Here is a 24,478-nt window from a genome sequence, read left to right as displayed (position 1 = left end):
ATATAATACAAAGTTTCATGTTGTTGAAGCTTCAATTTCGTTGGGATCCCCAAAACATCGAAACTCTGGAAAATGTTTACATACATAGTAAATGGAGGACACCTTTCTCGATAGAGGTAGGCTCGATCCGAAATTCAATCAAGATATAATAAAGCCATCCACGTAGCTAAAGCAATACAAATTTTTTTCGAACTACTCTAATGCTGTTGGTCGCAGCTGGCGTTTACAGCTTATGATAAGCTATACAATTCTAATAATAATAATATCTCAGGACAGTTCACGCAGCGTTATCTAGTGCCAAGTAAAACAAAGCTGGTGTTATAGGTACCTGATAACCGATATAAATACATTTTTTGTAAATATATATATATTACACATAGAAAACACGCAGACCACACGCAGACACGCAGAATATATCTTACTCATGTATACAAATGTTTGGACCGTGCAAAAAAACGAACCCGCGACCATCGAAAGTAAACCTCTAGATCTAGAGAAGATATTTTTGCAAGTGACTCAATTAATTAAATATTCTTACTATAATTCGACTATTTTTTTGTCTTGAACTGACTTATGGAGTGAACGAAGCGAACTGATCAATTAAAAAAACCTCTGAATCTCTTGGACCTAACCTTCACAATCGCTATTTTTTACTAAGACCTAAAAATATAAATATAAAACTATATATGAAAACAAATTCACATTGCTTTGTCTTTATTCCATTATGTATTTGCGATTGATACAGTATATCATCTTTTTCCACTGATTCCTATCAATCGTCATATAGAGCTTATTCTTCTTTAAGCATATCATTTTTTACACCATTTCTCCATCCTTTTTTGTATATATTTAACATTTACAAATATGTTACATTGTATACAAAAGCTATAAATAGTACAGCTTTCTGTATGGCAAATCTTTTACTGTTAAAGCTCGTAAAACCATGTACTACAAAATTCATTCTCGTTAGATATTTCGCATTCCCTTCGTTTAGATACAATTTGGTTTTGCAGCGAAAGGACGACTATTTATATATTTTTTTATTTAATCCACTACTGACAATGTTATGTTTATTATACTAATATTATACTCTCTATATATAAATACTTGTCTGTCAATACCAGGTAGTCTGTAAGAGATTGCTTATAATGATAACACCGCATTTTGTACACATTTTTTAATATACTTGTGTTACTATTTTATTATCTGTGCTCATTAAACAGTTATTATTATTATAATTAATTTTATACAATAGAAACAGTCTGTCTGTATATTTGTTACCTTGAAATGATGAAACAACTGAACGGATCCTGACGAAATTTGATATAAATGTATATTGTATCAATAGGATGGAAATAGTAGAATATTATTTCAATTTTATCTCAAAATATGATCTGGAAAATCTTCCCTTATAATATTATTATAGTATAAAAATTAAATAAATTATATAGTTCACTATTTTGGTTATAATATCCTCTACAGAAACGATACATATATAGAGTCGAGACCTTTTTTAGGACTCAAAATCCCATTGTCCATACTACCTTAATTAAACGTTTACGGTTTATTCAGCTCACGCCAAGGTAACTTTAAGATTTAATTTAATATTATTTTTTAATAATTTAAGAAATTTATTTTATGAAATTATTTTAAGAATTAATAAAATTTAATTTAAACAGAGTTTATTTGTATAAAGAATATTTCGATTTCTATTTATTTAATACTAAATAATCTATATATTATATAAACCTGTCGATTACCTAAATAAATTAATTAATCTTAACGTATCAGAAATAAATTGTCAATAAACCAAACATTAATTTGTAGTAAATGTTGCCTATTCCGAATCCTGTGAAAGGATTACTCGTATCCCTGGGAAACGGCACGAAACGCGTTAATACATTAAACACATAATTAACATGTAAATTTTGTAATTACACATCAGTTTAATTTATTTTAGATTTACGTAATCAAAATGTGTTTACCTAATAAAATGATTTTGTGTAATTACAGAATAAGAGGCATAACGTCTTAGTCTTTTAGAATCGCAATGCATCACGTTATTATGTGATAGCCTCGATACCACTCGTGTGTTACCATTCCAAAGGATATGGATTGTAGTTTTCAGTTGATCAAAAATAATATTCACGCTGAATTATGGAATATTTTTCATATTCGCCTCTCGTTTCTTACCTAAACACAGAATAAAAGGTCTGTATACCATATTCTAAAATTTCACGAACTCTGCTATTGTACTATAAGGTAAATAAATACCGTAATTGTACCAAACATTAATAATAACGATCTCTCCCACAATAGACTCAGGGGAACCATTTGTTACCTGCGACTATTGTCCGCATTACAAGATAAAAGCATTAAAACTAGGCTAAATTAATCTTTGTGTACGCATATTATTTTCATTACAAATCGTAATATACAAAAGGTATTTTTATTTAAATGAAATAGGAAAATATCTGACTGTCCATCAAAAAGGAAATTTACAACGGTCACCTATATACATTAACAACACTGCATATAGTACTGTCGTTGTGAAAACTTATTACGTCTTCATACACTGTAATTTGACTTCCATAGCTCATCGTACAAACAAGAACATAATTTATAGAACAGGATGAGGTTAAGGTACCTATGCTAACTAATTTTTACAGAATTTCCTTAAAATTGTTCATATTATCATCCTACTATCGTATAGAACAGTTACTTGATTGCAATTCATTATGTACCCGTCCAAAAAGGAACAATCGTGGAAACTAGATAATATGATATCATTAGGTATAAAATAAACACCAAAATTTGTATAATAAAAGATAAGATAATATTACATAGTATATAACTAAATAGTGAATAACATTTAAAGTCGGTGAACATATATTTAAAAAAACTAATCGTCATAGTCGTAGAATACTGACGGATCTGACTATTAATTTAATAGTCAGATCCGTCAGTATTCTACGACTATGACGTAATAGTGGCCATGTGATTGAAATTCGACCATAACTAATTTAACAATCAATAAGAACAAATAATATTAAAGACAAACAATATTAATCTATTCTCAATTTGAAAGATTTTAACAATAAACTAAGAGCATATGGTAGTGTATTTTTTACTGATGTGATTTAATTTTATGCATTTTTATGCCCATATAAGAAAAAGTATTTCTTTTCTATATATAAACACAAATATATTACACAAGTATATTGTACAAATAAATCATTATTATTATTTCCTCACAATACATATATTGGTTATTTTATAGTGATCACTAGGACGAGCTTATATCACCAAGTCACATATTTACACAATTGAATTTTTAAATATTCTTTAGAGGACTGTTTAAAAATTTCCTAACTATTGAACACGTATCTAGTACAGTGGATTTCTGTAGTTCAATGTAGCTAAATTTCCTTAATAGCAGTTGATGTAATGAAAAATGCAATGATTTTGGGATCACTTCAATGGATGATATAATAATAGGGATAATTACAACCACAGATAATATAATATTACATAATTACAACGGAAGTTTGGTTATTTATTATTATTATTGTTTATGTATATATTGTATATGTCTAATTACGTGCGTCACAGCCTTAGGAGTTAAAAAAACCGTAATTATTTTAATATATTTAATAAAGAATAAAATATTATAAATTAAAATCTAACTATAACTATCTTCGGACGAAGTTGGTACCGAATTAGATTGAATTAACAAATACTGAGCCGCGGAGACACTACGCTGCGGTTTCAAGTCACCAGTTGCCTAGGACGGCGGCGCCGCGAAGATGTGGAGCGCTGACTCGACATTTCCAAGTACTGGCACAAAGTACAAGGCTGTGCTCCTCATCAGAAATTTCCTTATTAGCAACAGCTATAACAATCTCCCTTTGATTATTGTTATTTATTCTAATTATTATTATTCCTAACTTAAAAAAATAAATCTCATCTCTCCCCTTAAGGAGAGATTATTATTATTATTGTTATATATACACTACAAGTGTGTAAAATTTCATACTCCTCCGTCTGCACAAATTTCGTAAAAAGGGGTACAAAGTTTTGGCTTATATAGATTACATACCTAACAAAATTTTCTTTTGTTCTTATTTACTAAAAAATATACTTCGATGGAAATAAGATAATAAGTATAGTACGATTAATGGCGACAGCAACCATTGAGGTATTATGTACTTACGAGTATTTTTTCGAATTACTCTAACTCTGTTGATCCCAGCTGGCCTGTACAGCTTCACCGGACGATAGGGGCGTGTGCAGATGGCACTCCAAACCCCCGGAACGAGTTATGGAGCGGCTGAAGACCAACTCTCGCCTGACGGATACGACTTTAGTCTGAGGGCACCGCTAGGGGTTCGAACCTCGGTTCAGGTCATCGTAATTTTGCAATTCGACCGGGACGGGGAGTCAATCGGAGGGGAGACGGGGCTCGATCGGAGGGGCCGGGCGTATAGAAGAGTATTATAGTGCATAGTCATAAATACAGGTAAAGAAATCCATTCCATAATAAAACCTAATAATTTCTATACATAATATTAACATAACATAATATTAATATCCGATTAACCTATTTTTATTTTTCTATTTCTAATTCTATCCTTCTCAGATTAAAATCATGTAACTTTTACCCATTTCAGTGAGAATGCATTCAATGAGTATTTTTTACTCACTTTGCTTAATGTTCATAGAAGATGACAGAATGAACTGCGGCGACAACGCCATAACGCAATAATTAATGAAATAATTTTAAACTGTGGCGTACGCTCTAGTATCTTATAACATAATACCTCAAAGGCAGTAACCGGATATTGCTTTGTTATACACAGGAAGCCCGTCAATTCTATATAGTTTCTAACTTTGTTTTACCATGAATACTCACAATGTGGCCACACGCACGCTATTCACGACTTTTACTCATGAATATTATTTTTCTGTATTACTACAGCCTATTAGTATTAGTATAAATGGGGTTATAATCATTAACTGGTATTAAATAACAAGAAATAAGCAGATTCTTTATTTCATCATAAAAAATTACATTCTCAAATAGTCGGTATTTTATTTACTTGTACATGTGACCCAATTTCCTAGAAAATCGTAAATCTGTTTGTTTTGTTTTTTAATTGAAAAAAAAAGTTTTATCTACATGCAACTGAAATAGCAGAGAGGGTGACGGCCTATATGATGGAAAATATTTGCTGTCATAGTGATAAAAAAAAAATGTTTTCTTTTCTATAATTAAATCAGAAGAGGGACTTAGTTGGCGCGTACATTTTATGTCATTTCCGTCTAGTAATATATAGTGAAAGTGTTCCTAATATCGACCCTTCCTTTACAAGAACCCTTCACAGAGTAAATACACAGCAAGATAAATATTTGACGGTTTTTGTTAGTATATCCTGTAATCAATATATATTAATTCTTTAAGGAAAAGTGTGTTGTATTTTTCTATGTATAGATATAAGTTACGAATTTTCCTGGAAGTAATTTGTTTTGATTTACAAAAGGAGAGAGGAATATTTTTTCGTTATTAAATAAAGTATACGTAGATATAACATTACAAATAAAAAAGATGACTGACTGTTAGACCTACAATGAGAATCACTGGCAGTTTTATATATTCGTTTATTCATATAGAATATATGAGCATTTATTTTTTGTTCTATCCCTTCTATCATTGCTGTATTAAACGTCTACAAATATATATTGTTTTTCATTTATTATTACTCTAACTTTTTTTTTGTTATTGTAGAGGAAAACGCGTTTGACTTACCGCTACTCATGAGCACCTGGAACACTAGGGGAATAGCAGGTGTGTCTTCTGCTTTCTAATAAAATGCTCCTTTCTTGAATATAATTTGTATCAATTTGGAATAATTTTCATTTATTAAATGAGTATAGGATGGAGGTAGGTGGTAAAAAATCTTGGTGGACGATTTTATTTATGTTATAATTGTGTATATTAATATGTATATATCATAAACATTAGTGGGATGTACTGTACAGTAAGTTTTACTTATTCGTGATAATATCTAGTTTTACCGGTACGCGGTATAATTTTGTGTGCTTTTACGGTGCCAGTAAATGAAATTGTATGTAGTTGTATGGAGTTGCTTTTTCTCCGCCAACGTCAAACAGTTCCTATGTCATGCTAAATCGTGCATGATGATTGGATACAATTGTGTACTCTCACGCCCTAGATAGTCGCGTGAATTTACTTGTAAATTTTTGAAACATCAAGTAAAATTTGTGTAGTTCTATCGAGATGTTCATATATGAATCATGGCATTAATCCATTATAATGTTATGTGATGATATTCTAAGGGTTAAACCATTTTACTGAGATAGACTTTCTTCAAAGTATATAGTGTGTATCTTTGTCTGCATCTTGCTTTGTAAGAGATTCGGTAGAAGAGAGAGATAAGGCTTTAAAATTACAGAACATGACTTCTTAGTACCTACTTCGAAATGGCAATGGTACCTCTATTGCCATTCGGGAGTAGGTACGGTGCCACAGGCTTCACATGATGACGGATGTCCGTCGTGCTGTTCATATATTTAGGCGACGGTTACCACTTACCATCTGGTAGATAGGTAGGCGACAGCTTGTTTGACATATTCTAACGACAAAAGTATTATAATACGACCATACGATAGATAATTTTCAAGTAAACTACTAGGATAGCAGAACCATGTAAGAGGTTATATTTTGGGCGCAGGTAAAAATAAAGTCAAATGAAAAATTGTTCACAACGTTTTATTGCACCGTGTAACATTTGTATAACGTTTAGTTATCAAGACTACATTAAAATACAGTGAAGACACCACACTGCAAATGTACACTTTTGGCCACGTCAACTTACCAACCATTACAAAATTTAACTTAACCAATCATTCACAAATATCGTCATTATAAAACATTCGTTTTAATTTTCAAATAACAATTCATCAACTCTCGATGAAATTACTTAAACATTTGTCAAATGGATAGTTATTGATAAATAAATAAAAAATGAAGAGCGTCTTTTAACTAATTACTGTACAAGCTCTTTTATAAGCGTTTTGCTAAAAATTAAACAAAAACTATGAATTTTCTCTCAATATTCTATAAACTCAAATATATAAATACGACATAAACTACAACAATAACAATTCATTAGGGGCCATCCATAAATGACGTCACATGTTGATGTGACGAAGTATGACATAGTGTGACAAGGATGACAGGATTACATATTTTATTAACTCATTATATTAATTTAAATAAAATTATATTAATATAAATAAATAATTGTTTAATTTATTATTTTCTGTAAGTATAATTTTAAAAAGTGTAACGTCATGTTAAAAGAGGAATATTAAAAGTATGACCAAGTGTGACAAAGACAACGGGAGAGTAAAACAATATGATATTAGTGTTACATAATTTATGAATGGCCCTAAATTTATCAATAATTGAATACATACTAATATCATGTAGCGTTACATTTCTATGACCATGGAAATAGACTACTTAAGTATCCTATTTGGTAAAGAGCAATATAGAGTTAACAGTGTGTATGTATCGTAGCACTTAATAAATCCCTGTTGACACGCTACTAAATGGGATCAAACTGCGCGCTGGTTAAGCTAAGCTGCAAATACGAGTCAACAGCTCGAGACTGGATTAGATAGAGCTTTAAAGACAGTTTAATAATTTATACTGTATTCATATTACTTCTAATATATTATAATACAAAATGAAATTGTCATTGATGATAATGATAATGAAAGACACGACCCGAAAGGATTCCAATTAGTCAGTCGTATTTATCTGTACCTCTGTCCCACCTATTTCTGTCGCCAGTTTTTTTTTATTGGGGGTTTTGGGCTATGGTCAGGAGCCTACAATACCTGTAAGGATCTGTAGTAGGTACTTGCCTTTTTCAAAGTTCGCTACCTAGACCCGTCAGGAATAAGCATTGAAGAATATTCTTAGGACCGATGGTTTTTATCTCCTCAGGATAGAGTGTATACTTTCCAATGGAAATATTTCGTTTATGTATGAATGGGTTACAACCACATATGATGTGTAGTCACTGACTGTTGCAATGTTTCGTTTGAAGGGTAAGATATGTCAGTGAAATTATATGGTACAGAGGCATGATTCCTGTTCATTCCTATAGGCCACGAAGGCCATGATTTATCAGGTGAGCCGTCAAGTCGTTTGCCATTGCTTTTTACATTAAAAAAATATAGTTAAATTAAAATTACTATTCTGTAAGATAGGACAATATATTCTATTTTTTCAATTTTGCTTTAGCTTTGGTTTCTAAACCTACAATTATTAATAGTTTATTTTTGATTGAATCTATACAGTGTTATTTAGACTTTGTCGAAGATTTATTTTAAATGTATATTTGGAATTTAGCACTTTTAAATAAATCCATTCGACAATCTTTTGTATTGTTATTTATAATGTAATCTTATAATATATATAGCTTTATGGACGCTTTATTTGAAATAATTTATATTTGTATTTTGTATTTACATTTCTATAATATTTGAGTTTGGATCGTTCGCATTCATAATGCAATGCAATATTTGTTAATTTGATTTGATTTCGATTTGATCTTGTTAAAAACTCACAAATAAGCAATTTAAATAATTATTCACAAGGGTTTTTTAAACAATATTTTCAAAATAAGAACTAGCGTATAACAATAGAGGAAGCACATAGGTTAAGAAGCACAACACAGAGTTTTATATTTATAAGCAGTTATGGTAATTGAAATAATGTTGACCAACATTCCGAGAATCTCTAAATAATATAAAGACAAGTAGGTATTTTTGTCTGTCTATCATACAGAAGAATTTCTTGCGGTATGTTTATATGTACATATTTACTAGCTGTACCTCTGGTTTCATACGCGAGAAATTTGTAGGCTGTGTTATTCTGATGTATAAACTATATTATTGCAAAATTTCATGAAATGCCATTCAGTAGTTTTTGCGTGACAGAGTAACAAACATCCATTCATCATCCATCACTCACAAACATATATATATATATATTTTTTTTTAATTTGAAGGAAGTTCTATTAACTTCCTTCTAATTTTTATTAAAAAGAGTAAGACGTTCATTTGTTTATCATAATGATAAATAGTATGTCCTTATTAAATTCAAAGTCAATGCAAGAATATTTCGTTTTAGCCAAAAGAGAAATTAATTTTTATGGGGCAAGTTATTATATCTATATAAGAGATGTAGGTATCATAACTTGCCCCTAGCTATATTTGTAATTATTGCCGGTACATATTACCAACAGATGTAATTATTTATTATTGTTATTTATCTAACTACTCAAATCATATTGGTCAACATTATTCCTACAAATTTTATTTCCTTTATTTCCATAATATCATATTTATTCATAATTTATAAATTATAATATTGTTTGTACAATGTTCAAAATGATTTTATAATATTGGTATATTTATTATTATTCCAAAATGAATTACATCAGCATGAATACTGACGAACCTAATAATAATAATAATACAATTAGGAAAAATATAATATAAATAATGAAAGTTCTTAAGAAATAGTCTGAATAAATTATATTTTTTTATACTATTTATTATTTTATGTATTGTTTATTGTTCTAAATTCAAATAAACATTTGTAAATCATTACTATTAATGATTTGTAAAATAAAAAGAGGTCAAAAGATATAATCGGAACTAAATTATATTTGTATTGTACTATTATATATATTTTGAATTAAGATTTGAATAAAAGTACGTAAGTCAGTACTTTTAATTGTTTAATTTCCCGATTTCGTGTATGTAGATATGTCAATTTGTATATTTATGCCGGTCGGGATAATGTACGTAACGTTTTTTCTAAATTAACCGTTACTTTGAGCCGCATTGTTATGCCCTAAGGGTTCTTGTTTATTCTAATTTTAATATTCTCTATAGCTTGAAAAGTTTGAGAAAAATGGATATACTTATGTATTTTTTAAAATAAACAAATTTTTGTCTTAGTTGGTACATTAGTGACATATATCACCATAATTATTAATTTATCAAAATTAATAAATAATGCTTAAAGTCGTTAAGACTCTAAGAAATAACAACATATTTACTTTTGCAATATAAGTAGATTTAGTAAGTATTTTTCGCTGATTTTACTATTTTCAATTATATTTTTGTATTTACCAAGTCACATTTTACCGTTTCGTAAACATTACAATACTTTTTATACTGAAAGGATATATTTAGTATCAATGTATGTACATTAATAAGATTATTTACTTTTTATTAAGTTATTGTTAATAGATACAAATTCGAAGAATCTCTAGAGCAAGATATCTAAGATAATAGTAGAAAAGTGTAAAAGTACCCTGGAAATCAATATTATCCTTTCGAAAACATTACAATTTAAAGCTTGAAGTATTCTTAGATAAAGTTGAAAATTGCTTAACAATGTAGCCTCATTTTATATTATAGTATGTTACTAAAAATAAATATTCAATTTTTGAGCATTTTGATTTTCTCTCTTGCTTGTAATGTCAACCATGATTACAAAAAGAAGTTGAATATTTTTCTGTATTTCGAAATTAAATATTTTATTTTAAATACATAAATCAAATTTTGAAAATTGAAAATACAAAGTTTGACAAATAAATAATGAAATACATAATATTTATAATTTAATTTATCGTTACACACGTTCTAGAACAATTTGAAATTTCAACTATGTTTTTAGTAGACCTATCTACGTACTTGCGGTCAATATGTACCTAATAGCAAAAACAGTATCATACGAATATAAATACATACTATATCCGATATATACGACTCAACGATACGAGCAGGGCACTGAGAGTACACTCCAGAGACTCGTTTCAGAAAATTAGCGGGCAAATCTGCATTCCGACACTTCAGAGGCCATACTCTGAATAATTATGTTATCACCATCTAATATCAACCATGTTTTCTATATAATAGAGTCGAAATCACAATTCGTCTATAAAATTTGGGATATTAATTTTAAGAAATTATATTCTAGACAGTTCATTAATTAAAATGTAACATAAAGCAACGGAGTATATTTTAAACTATTAAATTATCGCTTCTTGAGTACGGCGAAGTTTAGAAAATAATGTCAGTTATTGTTTATAGATATTACATGACATAACAATATGTAACATTCGTTTTATTGACTACTTGAATATATAGTATATTCTATTTCACACATACTTTTGTGGAATTAACAACTTATTTTCATTTAAAAAAATGCTATGTAAGTCTTCAAATATATAGCCAAAAGATACTACCTAAGCCTACAAAATATAAAAAAATAAACGTCTTTTAAATAACATAATGAAACACACATCTATATATGTTTTATGTTTCCTAATTCATAATCTAGCAGTGCTAAGCAACAACACAACGATTCTCGTGGGACCCCCCTCCACCACCGGCGGACGAATCAGGCATTGGTTCCGAAGTCTTCCCACCTCCGCTCCATTCTAGAGCATCTATCATTTCCATTAGCTCTTTAAACACAGCAATCACCCTCCAATTGTACTTCGCTGAACACTCGACATAACCGCACTTCCAATGCTTACGAACTAAATTCACTATATTACGACGTTTCTCTCTCGAGTCCCCGCAAGCGCTTTCAGCAATCGCCAGCTGCTGTAAGCCGCTAGCCGCAGACGGTGTATTACTACAGAGCAAGTCCTGTTTATTTCCGACAACTAGCACTGGAACATTTCTCATATCTCTACTTTCTACCATTTGATCTCTTAATGTTCTTATGTATTGAAAAGTCTCAACGTTGGACAAATCGAAGACTAGGATATAGGCCGTTGCGTTTCTCAGCCCGTAAAACCTATAATGCGCCCATTCGTAATAAGAGTTGATGGGAAAATATGGAATTACTGGAACGTCGGTAATCTTCACTTCATATAAATGTTCGTTGATGATCACCGAAGGATAGAATGTATGTTTGCGATCGGTCGGCACATATTCTTCTGAGAAATCGCTCCACACGAATTGCTGTAACAAATGAAAAGTAACGTAATTAAGTTTAAAATAAAACATAAATATAAACTTTAAACACTTTAAACTAATACTGTGGAAATATTTTTTGAAAATTTTAAATATGGATTACTAATTTAATTACATTGCAGTTCTTAGTTATATTTTATTTTTAATATTCGAAATTTGAAAAATATTATTATAAAACTGCTTTTTATTCGATAATAATTCGGATGTTATATCGGTACTGAATTATTTACATAGAGAAATAATTTAAAGTTTTGCAATCAAAAGCGTAGCTTCGTTATTCAAAATTGAAATGGAATATAAAAATATATTGATATGTTACTCGAATATTCTGCTTTTATTTTGAAATGTAAATTTCTACCAAAAAATTTCTTATTTCACATACTGAAAGTTTATTTTTAATCCCTGCTTTCTTCCTCTGAAACAATGCTTTAATTAAAATGACATTTTCGCCATCGGCACAGATTATACAACAACTGAACTTTAGGTCATTATTCATGGCTGTAATTTGTAACATGAATTAATGAAACCCGCCACTGAGTTCTGAGTTGACGGGTCTAAATTGAACAAATAATTCATAAACTAGTTGTTACTAATGACAATGTAACGTATGTGTGTATTATTCTGTGTGACGTGTTATAAACATAACATATATATCTATATATATTACTAACTGTGCCCGCGGTTTCATCGCGTGAAATTTATATCCTATTTGTTATTCTGATATATAAGCTATATCACTCTAAAGTTTCATCAAAATCTGTTTGGTAGGTTTTGCGTGAAAGAGTAACAAACATTCATCCATACTCACAATCTTTTGCGTTTATAATATTAATAATAAGATCTACAAAGTTACGATATTAGTACGTAGTAGTATGAACGTCATATTTTTTATTTAAATATATTTTTTCCATAGCGTCCAGTTTAATAAACAGATTCAATTGAGAACTGGCAAGAACTCAACTGTTTTTTTAATAGCCAGTTTTTTTTAATTGTGTACCTACTTATGGAGATGTCTTTCTTATGTACACCCATATAAAACTGGGGCAGATAGCTAGTTTCTAATAACTTTTCCATGATGCAGACATCCGGAAACGGAAGCAAGAAAATGAATAAATAGTTGAGTCAACTCAACATTTCGGCTAATTTACGTCTTTCGCGGCGACTGCTCGACTAATTACTGTAATTAAACTGAAATTAACATGCTCTTAATAGCTTTATCTGAAGCTAGATATCTAGCTACAGTTGATAATATTAAGACTAGCCTTAAAACTTAAAAATATTAAATGAGGATTTGAAAATACAATAGTTTAGGAGAACTTCAGTGCATACACGCGGACAGATTTTTGTTCTAGTGGTGACCGCGACTTCATACGCCTGTCCGTTTGTCGATCGCTATTTGACGATTCTCATCATTAAATAGAGATGATGAACAAAGATTTTATATAATGCTGTGTATTATTTGATAAACAAAACATTAATAGAAATATAGGTGGCGTATTAACATTGGTAAATCTTTTTTTACAAAATTAATTATTAGCCCAGTAGGGGGTTATTTTCCCATCTTCCTTTAGCATATATGTTGGAGATATCGTTAAAAAAAACATATTAAGTAATTTCGTTGTTACAGACAGTTTCCGCTTCGCCACAATTGTGATATGGGCACACCCCCTTCTGATGATCGCTGGCTCGATTCCTAGCATGATCCAACAATTCATCTGGGTTTTTCCTATGTTTATACTCTGCATGTATTTATAAACAAAACCGTACTTATGTGTGTTGATCAGTTGTTTAGTATCAATAACATAGGCTGCTTAGTTTGGGAGTAGATAACGCTGCGTGAATTGTCCTGGGTTATTATAATTATATACCTAACGGTAGACTTTATAATGTAACATAATATTTTGAGCCGACGCTAACGATCTGCCCGTCTGTATAAGATATGATATTACACTTCCAATTTGGAGTGACGCTCGGGTCGTGTTAGGCCCAGCCTAATTACATGCCTACCATGATAACCGTACTTTCAGCGACTTCAAACAGGATATAATGTGGGTGGAACTAAATTGCCAGCAATCCAATTATTTATACATATAAATAAGTATACAGGGCTATTCATATGCCAAGCCGGTACAGCTAGGGTTCTCGTGAAATTGGTCTTCCACTAAAAATAAGTAAATATAAAAATTACGATTAATAACAATAATATTGGTGGGTCACGTCAAAATGTTCCCTCTGAGAGTGCAATGATGGCTGGCTCATTCGTTATACTCGTGAACGGGTGCTGCTTGTGGGGACTGGTCTGTTCAGGTTTCGAACACTGATAAGACTATTTGCTTTTGACAAAATTGCTATAGCGTATGCTGTCAGTTACTCTGTTCTCCCAAATTTGAATTAAAAAATAAATCTGTGTTATTGTACCCATGTACAGCCATATTTGAAAATAATACGAGCTGAGTATCTTGTCAGTTCTTCTCATCTCGAAAGCATTCCAAACTGGCCGTAGATTTGACATATCATAAGAGTCTGTAATAGACGTACATGAATAAAAATATTTTGATTTGATTTGATTTACATTTTAAAATGTTTTGTACTAAATGTACTACGTAATTTAACCTAGGTAGATATTTTACGTAGTCTTCTGTGTGGGCACCTCAGTCTATTTGTATAATGATGTATGTATATGTATTAAATGTTTATCTGTTCGGTGAGTCTAGTTTACTATGCTTTAGTCATGTAATATTGTCATTTTCTAACTGCGACCTAAGTATATAAATAGTCTTATATACAATTCTACCCGAAAAGTACATATATAGAATAAAGGTGCCGAAACGTAGCAATAGAACCTCAATTATTACTGCATAAATCTACCTTCCTACACATATATCAATCTATTCTCGCCACTTACGAGTACATTTACTGAAAGGAGTCTCATTATTTTTTACCAACATGGCAACCCCATTGTGAATAAAGGGGTCATTAGTCCTCATTATATCCTCTTTGTCTCGGTTAATTTATGGCTACAATTTAATTTACCCGAGCTCATTGTAAGCGATGAAAGAAATACGCTTCCTTGTAATTTACATTGGGTTGTAAAGGTTATTTTGTAACGAGCTGACACCTTCATAATAAGGGACCTTCATATTAGTCGCCACGGGATGCTACTAATATACAATGTCAGAGGTCACAGTTTTATATATTGTCTAGTTTTCTTTTTTTTGTTGTTGATTACACATATAATTTTTATTTATTTTAGAGATAAACTAAACTGATTGGCTACTAAAATATGTAGCTAAACCCCCATGTAGACTACACTGCAAAAAGTTCACTTGGGTAAAAATTGGATACTAATATAGCTAAGACAGAGGATCCCCATGAAGAAAATGCTGCAAAAAGTTCAGGGGGCGTATTATGAACTCTTTAAAATCGAGTCAGTTTCCAGGCAGTTCAGTTTACGGCCTTAAACTGAATTGTTCTTTTTCGTATTATGAGGGTCCAAATTCAAACCGTATTCTGCCTGGATAGTTTGTCTCTGGCTGGTTAGTGGATTTTCTCGCGCTGCGTTCGGATACGCATACATTCGTTGCAACGTTAAGTTGAGTTTTTGTGTGTCACTTTTTGGACAAAATATTAATTAAATAAATGTAAATTAAATATAGAAAACAGTAATTAAGATACAATGGTAGAATTTGTGTAATATACAAAAATATTCCAGACAGTTTTATTGTCTTTTTTAATAATTCGGATTTATTTGTAAAAAATATTTTCATTGTAATATCCAAACGAACTTTGTGCATCTACTTAAAATTCCGCGCAAAGTACTTAATTCTGATTTTAATGTACAATTTGAAACTTAGCCTTTCCATGACTTTATACGCAAGTTAAATTTAATAATTCAATTATTGTGAAAAATATACCTAATGTAACGTAAGTATTCCTAACATTTTCTTAGTAATGTTTTTTTAAAATGATGCAAATATTTAACTGTTTCTATTTGTATATTTATCTAACTAAATTGTAGATCACGGACTGAAACCCCTGGCCAACGTCGTGTATCGTACCGGTAATTTAAAATTATATGGGATTTTTAAAATCCCATAGGGAAATGGCAAGTGGCTTTAATAAGTCCGCCCAAGAATACCATACCAATCGCTTGTGTGAGGACGTCGCTCAACAATTAAACTCCTTAGGAAAAGGGGGTTTTAAAGACTGGAAAGGATTGTCAAGTTTAAGTGTTATAAGGTAACCATCTGAATTTTAATTTATTTCATTTAATAGGAATCTCAGTAAAATCTGAAATACATGTATCTATGCAAATAAATTGAAGTATCTGTTTGTAATTTTGAAGTTCACCAGTTACAACAGCTTTTCAGTAAATGCATACCTATATAAGGTAAGATAAATGACATAAAAAAAAAATATATATTTGTCTGTCCGTTTGTTAGTTCTTGCTAATCTTTGAAACAGCTGGACCAAATTTGAGGGATACTTTCACTGTCATATGTAATGAGTTGTGTAAAGGAGTAACAAGTTGCTTTTATTTGAGATATTTTATTTATTTTAACAAAAACTAGGTATGCCATATGGACAAAGTCATAGGTAATAACTAGTATATAATAAAATTATCATATCCCTTTAATGATAACTACCAATAAAAGACATAAATAATGTACCTATATCATTTATTATAAAAACAAATAATTAAAACATTGACCTATTAACAATATTATTATTTATAAATGTTTCAATTTCTTAGTTCCACAACTAAACAACATGGGTTTGTCTAGCAGCTAGACCTTCATTTAGTTCTCTATAAGAGTTCAAAGTACATGTAGGCATCTAAATCTAGAAGCCCAATTGTGCTCTCAATGATATTCCATGTTCTGTGTCATATGCTTCTTGTGGTCCTGGTATATAGCATTTGAGATGGGAGTATACTTCTCTAAAGCATATCCTGGAACCCTTAAAAAAAACAACATATTATATACTATAATATTAATATTTATTTACAAAAAGTATTATTTCATTAAAAACACAGCACAATAACTGTTGTTGCTGATAAATAACTACGTTTCTAAATTACTGAAGTTTAGAGCTTAGATGTAATGATGTTTGTAGTTTCATAATAAAATTTTGTGTTTACCAAGTAATCATAAGGATTTATTCCAGCTTAAGTCCTCTAGATGTTGCTTAATGCCTCTGGTTTGCCCAAATGTCATGAGTAGCTCCAGTTCCAGTTGGCATCCACACTCATAATGTCCATGTCAGCATTACTAACCTAAATTTTTTTTCCAGATTAATTACATAGTTGAAGATTATTTGAAACATAAGAGAATAATTAATGGATAAATATTATTTGAAACATATGTCTAAGTGTTATGGTCATTTAATATTTAAGTAAACAATTTATTGTTAGTATATAAGTAGCTTTAGAGATGTACATATAATCATTAACATATTTTGCATGTCTAAATTCTTGTTTATTGTTAATTTATATAATTATATTAAAAAAAGATATTAAAAGTGCTTATATTATTAAACATGTCTTTTAATTTATATTTCACTTACCAATTATATATTTAATTAATGGTATTGTTTTCTACAGTAATATCTCTTCTTAATTTACAATGGGGTGGCATGTGTACAGTCAAATACAGCCCAATACACCCAGCATTCCAAATTCCAATTATAAAACCTAAAATATAATTAATTTAATTTAATTAATTGTCCTCGGAGGAAAGTGCCAGAGAGACTGCACATCATCAGACTGTTGCATACTTGCTTTCTAGGCTTTACTTGTATGCATACATTTTACCATATATATTATTACTATATCATATGGTATGGTACATGGCACTCATAAATGTATTTGCAACAATAACAGTTGCTAATTGTATAGAAATAGATAACTTTGAATATTTATTATCTATCCTTTACTCAGATGTCTTTGGAATTTTATATATGTATTTACTTTTGTATGTTGGGTAAATGCAATAAATCGGTTATTTGCCATTGGCTGTGCTAGCGAATGAACAGCAATATCACTAGTAGGCCGTTGATACGAGCCTGCAGCATAAATAATAATGTTACTAAAACCTGACATAGTCAGCTAGTGATTTAGTGAAATAATTACAATACAATATACCTTAGTTTCCACTGGTAGGTCTGTAAATTTCGATGATACCGGCATATGAGTTCGCACGCATATTACGCACCAAATCTTTATTTAGATTATAACGTTTTCTAAAATTGTTCATTGTCTATATAAATTGGATTGGATTGGTCGCGTAATCGCCGTCTTTTCACTTTCCTTACTTCTTTTTCGTAGGGTGCACACATTTCCAAAAACTCCAATACTTCGAGTTCATCACACATAATTAAAATTAAAACGAAACAAAAACAATCGAAATAACTGCACAAACATGTTATAAACATAATAAAAACTGACATAGAAATAGAAATAATAACCAAATTACAATAATGAAGCTATAAATTAGAAAACAATTCTATAAAAGCTAATATGAAGCCACCGTAATCTGAATTGTTTTTAAACGGTCTTTTTGACAGTTGCGTCCGCTTAGATCTGTCAAATGAAACGCTCATAATACGAAATAGCCGGTCAGTTTTCGGGCAGAAGACGTTCAGCTGTCACGTGACCGCTGACTGGCTGGCTAATAGCGTTCGTAATACGAAATCGCCAGGCAGTTCAGTTTAAGCCGTAAACTGAATGGGAATAAGAGTTCATAATACGGCCCCAGTTCGGTAAAAATTCGTTACTAAAATAGCTAAGTCAGAGTAGCCATGCAGACTACGCTGCAAAAAGTTCAGTTCGGTAAAAATTGCCTACTAAAATAGCTAAGACAGAGAACCCCCATGCAGACTACGCTGCAAAAAGTTCACTTTGATAAAAATTGCTTACTAAAATAGCTAAGATAGAGAAGCCCCATGCAGACTACGCTGCAAAAAGTTCACTTTGGTAAAAATTGCCTACTAAAATAGCTAAGACAGAGAACCCCCATGCAGACTACGCTGCAAAAAGTTCACTTTGATAAAAATTGCTTACTAAAATAGCTAAGATAGAGAAGCCCCATGCAGACAAAGCTGCAAAAAGTTCGCTTTGGTAAAAAATTGCTTACTAAAATAGCTAAGACAGAGAACCCCCATGCAGATAACGCTGTAAAAAGTTCACTTTGGTAAAAATTGCCTACTAAGATAGCTAAGACAGAGAACCCCCATGCAGACAACGCAGCAAAAAGTTCATATCGGTAAAAATTGGCTACTAAAATAGCTAAGACAAAGGAGCCATATGTACAACATTCTCTTCAGCAAAAACATGCACAGAAAATAGTTTTATACTATTAAACACGTGTTGTTAAAACTATAAAGGACCTATATACGGTACATTAGGTAATAAATGAAGCATTCAAAATAAACCAGGCCACTTTCCGGCTTATTTGCACATTTACGAAGGTTGCAAGTTGCCAGACTTTAATTATAATTGGCTCTTCGGGGAGGTAGCGCTTTCAGCTTCGTAGGAACACTTCGTTTCACATGCAACTAGCCTTTACTATACTAGCCTTGAGTGTATTATAGAAGGAAATGAAACTAATTTTTCCTTCAATAAGTGCTGTACTTTTATTATATAGATATTTTTTTCTTTCATTTTTATTTTTATATGTGAGTTACAGGATAAGGGGCATGATTCTTCATATTAACTATCGAAAGTGCTTTTCATGTAAACATGTGATAGTAACCACATACCATCAGGTGGACCGCTAAATTCATATCCAATTGCATACAAAAACGTTTAATTATGATGATCCACAATATTGACAATCTAATAATGTATGTAGATTATCATCATGAGCTGTCAGCTTATTTGTTATTCTAACTACATTAAAAAAGATTAAAATAGCTATAAAGTTAAGTTGAAATTTATACAGAATTCAAACTTTTGTAGAATTTTATTGTCAATGTATAATTGTATTAAATTAAGTAGGTAAGTCTGTCTCTATATTACCTCTATATTTGTAATTCTATGTTTAATTTAAGCCACACATCAATAAACTAGATGGTCGATGAAGCTGCAATAATGTACTGCATATTAATCCTACATACAATATAGCACTATGTTTGAACATCAATCAACAACTTTATTATAGGAGGTCGAGCATAAAATTGATTGCTCGATAACTAAACCTCTCCAATTTTACTATGAAGATGACCAAATTTGGGTAACGACATGCCAATAGGATTGTTTTCTATATGTATATACTGTAATGCATAAAATAAAAAAGATTGCTTCCAGCAATAAGGCCGCTTTATTATAATTGCACGTTATTTATATTGTTTATATTATTTTTTACTGTATGTTGCAAATAAAGTATATTTTATCTATATATCTAAAATGTACAAATATAGTATAATAGTATAAGTGTTGTTAATGCCTTTCTTTCTCTTTTTCAAATGAGAATTTTTAATTTTTTTTATATAACTAGAAACATACGTTGTCATTCTGATGAATTAAGATGTTTTACTTACATACATTCCCTGTAATACCTTGTTTTGTAAGATGTGTCGGTACACACTGAAATAGGTGAGACTGAAGACAATCAAATCGAATCAAAATATCTTTATTCTGTGATTGACGTATGCAGGGCAAATTGACTACTCCAGAGTTTGGATACAGACTATATAGTGTTTATATAGGATTGGTGTTCTTAACGACGACTCACGACTTCGGCAATGGCGCTCGTAGGTACAACGTGTAGTTTTTTAGTACATAAGAAGCCAACACACGCCCTCGTCACCCTTCTGGTGAAGATTTTTCCACACGAGAAAAATGGAGTTTGGTATACGATACCCACAAATCATCTTTTGTACGGTTTATTATAGACCTACCGTTAGCTAGTAAAATAGTTGGAACCGAGAATGACTGAAAAAACAACTGCCCTCACTCTCTCTTTGAAAAATAGGTTCAGGCTGAATATAGTAACCATTATTAATCTACATTTATTTTCATTAAATAAAGATCGTTCACGAAGACTACGTTGTACAAAGTTTACCTCGGTTATGTAACGACTGTACTAAGGCTGTAAAAATACGCTGTAAATAATGGAAGCAATTGCTGGTAAACCTAAATAAATTTCATCTATAGTCCTACAAAGCTGTGTCACTTTTTGTCTGTTCCTTTTCTAACTTCTAAACCACGAAACTGTTTTGTTATAGGTTTAAGTATAATTGCCAGAATTTCATCAGGAAGGTTTACGAACAAGTAAATGAAATTAAAGAGTCTGATTGTAATTTTAAATTACCAGCTTTACGCTAAATATATATAAAAGTATATTCGGTAATTACTGTCGACTTCTTGCAAATATCGGAAACGGCTGGATGGATTTTATCGAGACTTACTCGCACATACTAATGTTACGGAGTAACTTAGACTACTTTTACTTTAGAAATTTTATTTATTTTAGTTCCTAACAAACGAATTTTCGGGTGATGAAATGCTGTTTAGAATTACATTTTTAAGAATATTGGGTGAAAATGCATAGTATAATGTAATGAACATATAAGGTGTAAGGTACAGGTAAGGTGTGTAATGCAAGTAAACCCATCTAAATATATATAACTCAAAGGTGACTGACGTAGTGATCTATCAACGCACAGCCCAAAACACTAGACGGTTCGGGCTGAAATATGGCATGCAGATAGATGTTATGACGTAGGCATCTGCTAAGAAAGGATTTTGATTAATTCTACTCGCAACAGGATAAAATATGGCATGAAAGTTTGTATGAAGCTTTGTCAATTTTAAACCGATCGGGCTGAGACTTTGCATGTATAAAGCTACTATGACGTAGGCATCCCCTAAGAAACGATACGATTTGATAAATTCCACCCCTAAGGAGATAAATTAACGCGAGAGAAGCCGCGGGCAAAATCTGGTATAGTATAAATATAATACCTATATAATATATATCCAGTTTAAGTCTTAGCTGCTGTTCTGGAACTAGTTGCAACTATGTAACTAGTACTTTACCATTTTCTACTTTATTATATGTATAAACATGTCAGACTCAGTGTGTAACATTGTTGCCACACATCGTTACCTCTATGTCTTGCTTCTAGGTGTGCGAAATCTTCACACACCTAGAACAATACTGATTAACTCAAATTTTAGAAATTGTACTTCAAAACTAAAACTTTAAGGTGGATTTTTCAAAATTTGTAATAATTTGTGTTACTAAACTATTGTACTAGATGCACGATATATTTTATCGAGTAGAGTATTGCAAGTGAGTTGCGAGCCTTTTAACGGAGGCATAAATTCTTTTCCTGAAGGTTTTAATAGCGTATCGGTTTGGAAATACAACTTTGCTGGAAGGTGACTTCACAATTTCGTTGTGGGTGGCAAAAGTTTCTGGAAACCTAATAGTGGAAGTTCGTCATTCATCCATTGTAATCAGGATAGTATGTGGCATGTTTAATGTCTCTTTACATAGTGAATTATATGTGCGTGTTGCTATTATTTACATATTATCAAGCATATATACGTTATTATTATCAAATCTAAATACATATAATTCAAAGGTGACTGACTGACATAGTGATCTATCAACGCACAGCCCAAACCCCTGGACGGATCGGGCTGAAATTTGGCATGTAGGTAGATGTTATGACGTAGGCATTCGCTAAGAAAGGATTTTGATAAATTCTACTCCCAAGCGGATAAAATAGGGGATGAAAGCTTGTATGAAACTTTGTCAATTCGAAATCGATCGGGCTGAAACTTTGCATGCATTAAGCTACTATGACGCAGGCATCCCCTAAGAATTTATATAAATTCAATTTTGATATTTTTTTTTTATTTTGAACGATTTTGATAAATTCCACCCCTAAGGGGATAAAATAGGGGATGAAAGTTTGTATAAATCTTCTTAGATTTTCGACTGATTGAAATGAAATTAAAGATTGGAGCTACTATGATGAAGACCTTCGTATAAATTGGATTTAGATAAATTCAACCCCCATGGGGATAAAATAAGGGATTATGCAGGATGTAAATATTAGTTTGAACCTATCAGTAACTAATGGAATGAATAAATTAAGACGAAGAAAATAATTTTTAGTTCTTTAGGCTAATTTTATTTTACAAAAATTAAGTTATATTCCACGAGGACGAAGTCGTGGAAACATCTAGTAACAGATAAATGTTCTTATGCTGTATCTTGACCAGGGTTGCGTAGTACCTAAAGTCGTAGCGTCTACGGTATTGCTGGCTGTTTACCATCATTCGGAAAGTTTGGTTATAAAAAAATAAATACCTGAATAATACTTGTTTTCCCGACTGCTGGCGCTCCCAAGAGCACGACTTTGATGAGATCGAGGCTGTCAGGACTGGGCTCCACACTGGGAGCCCCGCCCACCGTCAGGGTACCGCCTCCACCGCGCTCCAAGTAGTCCAGATCCAATTCTGTAACAAAACAAATCTTTTTTATATACCACAGTGATGGCAATCAGGAATCAGGTCCATCTGATGATAGATAGTTACTGTAGCCTATGGACGCCTGAAATATCACGGATTTTTTAAAACTATTCTGAAGCTGTTGACCGCAGCTGACCTTTACAGCTTCAATAAACGACATCCCTAACGTTGCGAATGCAGTTGTGTACTATAACTATTATAATGAAGTATAGTAATTGTACGACAAAGACAGTGTTCGATATGCTCAGTTTTTAAATATTGAAAAATGGCTTGATAATGATGGCGACTCACCGAATTATTTCACCACCTGGTGCATGTCCCGGGACTCGTATTTATACACACACTAACACTGTCTGATGTTATTGAATAGTTTACACAGTGTAGTCCTTAGTTTTGTTCAATTTAATTTGCTATTTGAATTGAGACAAAGCACTCGCAGCCGCGTTCTCGATCTTGATGTTCAAGCGACAGTGACCGGTTTATTAAACTCCCAACGTTTGTTCGAGTACAGGTGGGCGGGAGTTTTAAAAATCAAGCCATTATTACAAAACCCAAGAGACAGGCAGGCACTTTCACACGAAGTGACCGGTTTATTCTAGAAGATAATTACGTTCCAATGATATTGATAAACGCCGTTACATATATAGTTATTTATTTAGCCTTAATTATGAGAACCTGAACCCATAGCGGTGCCCGTAAACTAAATTCATATCCGCCAGGCAGAAAATGCCCTTCAGCCACTTCACTTTCACAAGTCCTTCCAGCTTTGAAGTGCCTTGTAAAGTCGCCTACATTTTTGTGCGGTGAAGATGTAAAGGCTAGCTGCGTCCAACAGCATTAGAATATTGAAAAATACTGTGCTATGAAGTCTTTCTTTTAAATTGGGTTCAATAGATA

At 31.5% G+C, this 24,478-nt stretch overlaps 1 protein-coding gene and 1 long non-coding RNA gene across 3 annotated transcripts in view; one reads left to right on the top strand and one right to left on the bottom strand.

The window, feature by feature from the left end:
• Positions 1–11,175: 11,175 nt before the first annotated feature.
• Positions 11,176–24,478, bottom strand: part of LOC131845799 (ras-like protein family member 10B) — a 54,679-nt gene continuing 41,376 nt past the window's right edge. For both annotated transcript variants that reach the window (XM_059194918.1, XM_059194909.1), the window contains 2 exons: positions 23,421–23,569; positions 11,176–12,084 (listed from right to left, as the gene is read on the bottom strand). In XM_059194918.1, the coding sequence (XP_059050901.1) occupies positions 11,458–12,084; positions 23,421–23,569 (776 nt within the window). In that variant the 3' untranslated portion in view covers positions 11,176–11,457. The remainder of the gene's footprint in view (positions 12,085–23,420; positions 23,570–24,478) is intronic.
• Positions 15,529–17,440, top strand: LOC131845806 (uncharacterized). The gene is made up of 3 exons (XR_009357652.1): positions 15,529–16,020; positions 16,115–16,335; positions 17,389–17,440. It is a non-coding gene; the product is annotated as an uncharacterized LOC131845806 (long non-coding RNA).

This window comes from Achroia grisella, unplaced genomic scaffold, assembly GCF_030625045.1.
Source record: "Achroia grisella isolate CSIRO2021 unplaced genomic scaffold, CSIRO_AGI_Agris_v1 utg109, whole genome shotgun sequence".
Lineage (NCBI taxonomy): Eukaryota > Metazoa > Arthropoda > Insecta > Lepidoptera > Pyralidae > Achroia > Achroia grisella.
Note: the sequence above shows the minus strand (reverse complement) of the source record. Positions and strands in the feature narration are given on the sequence as shown.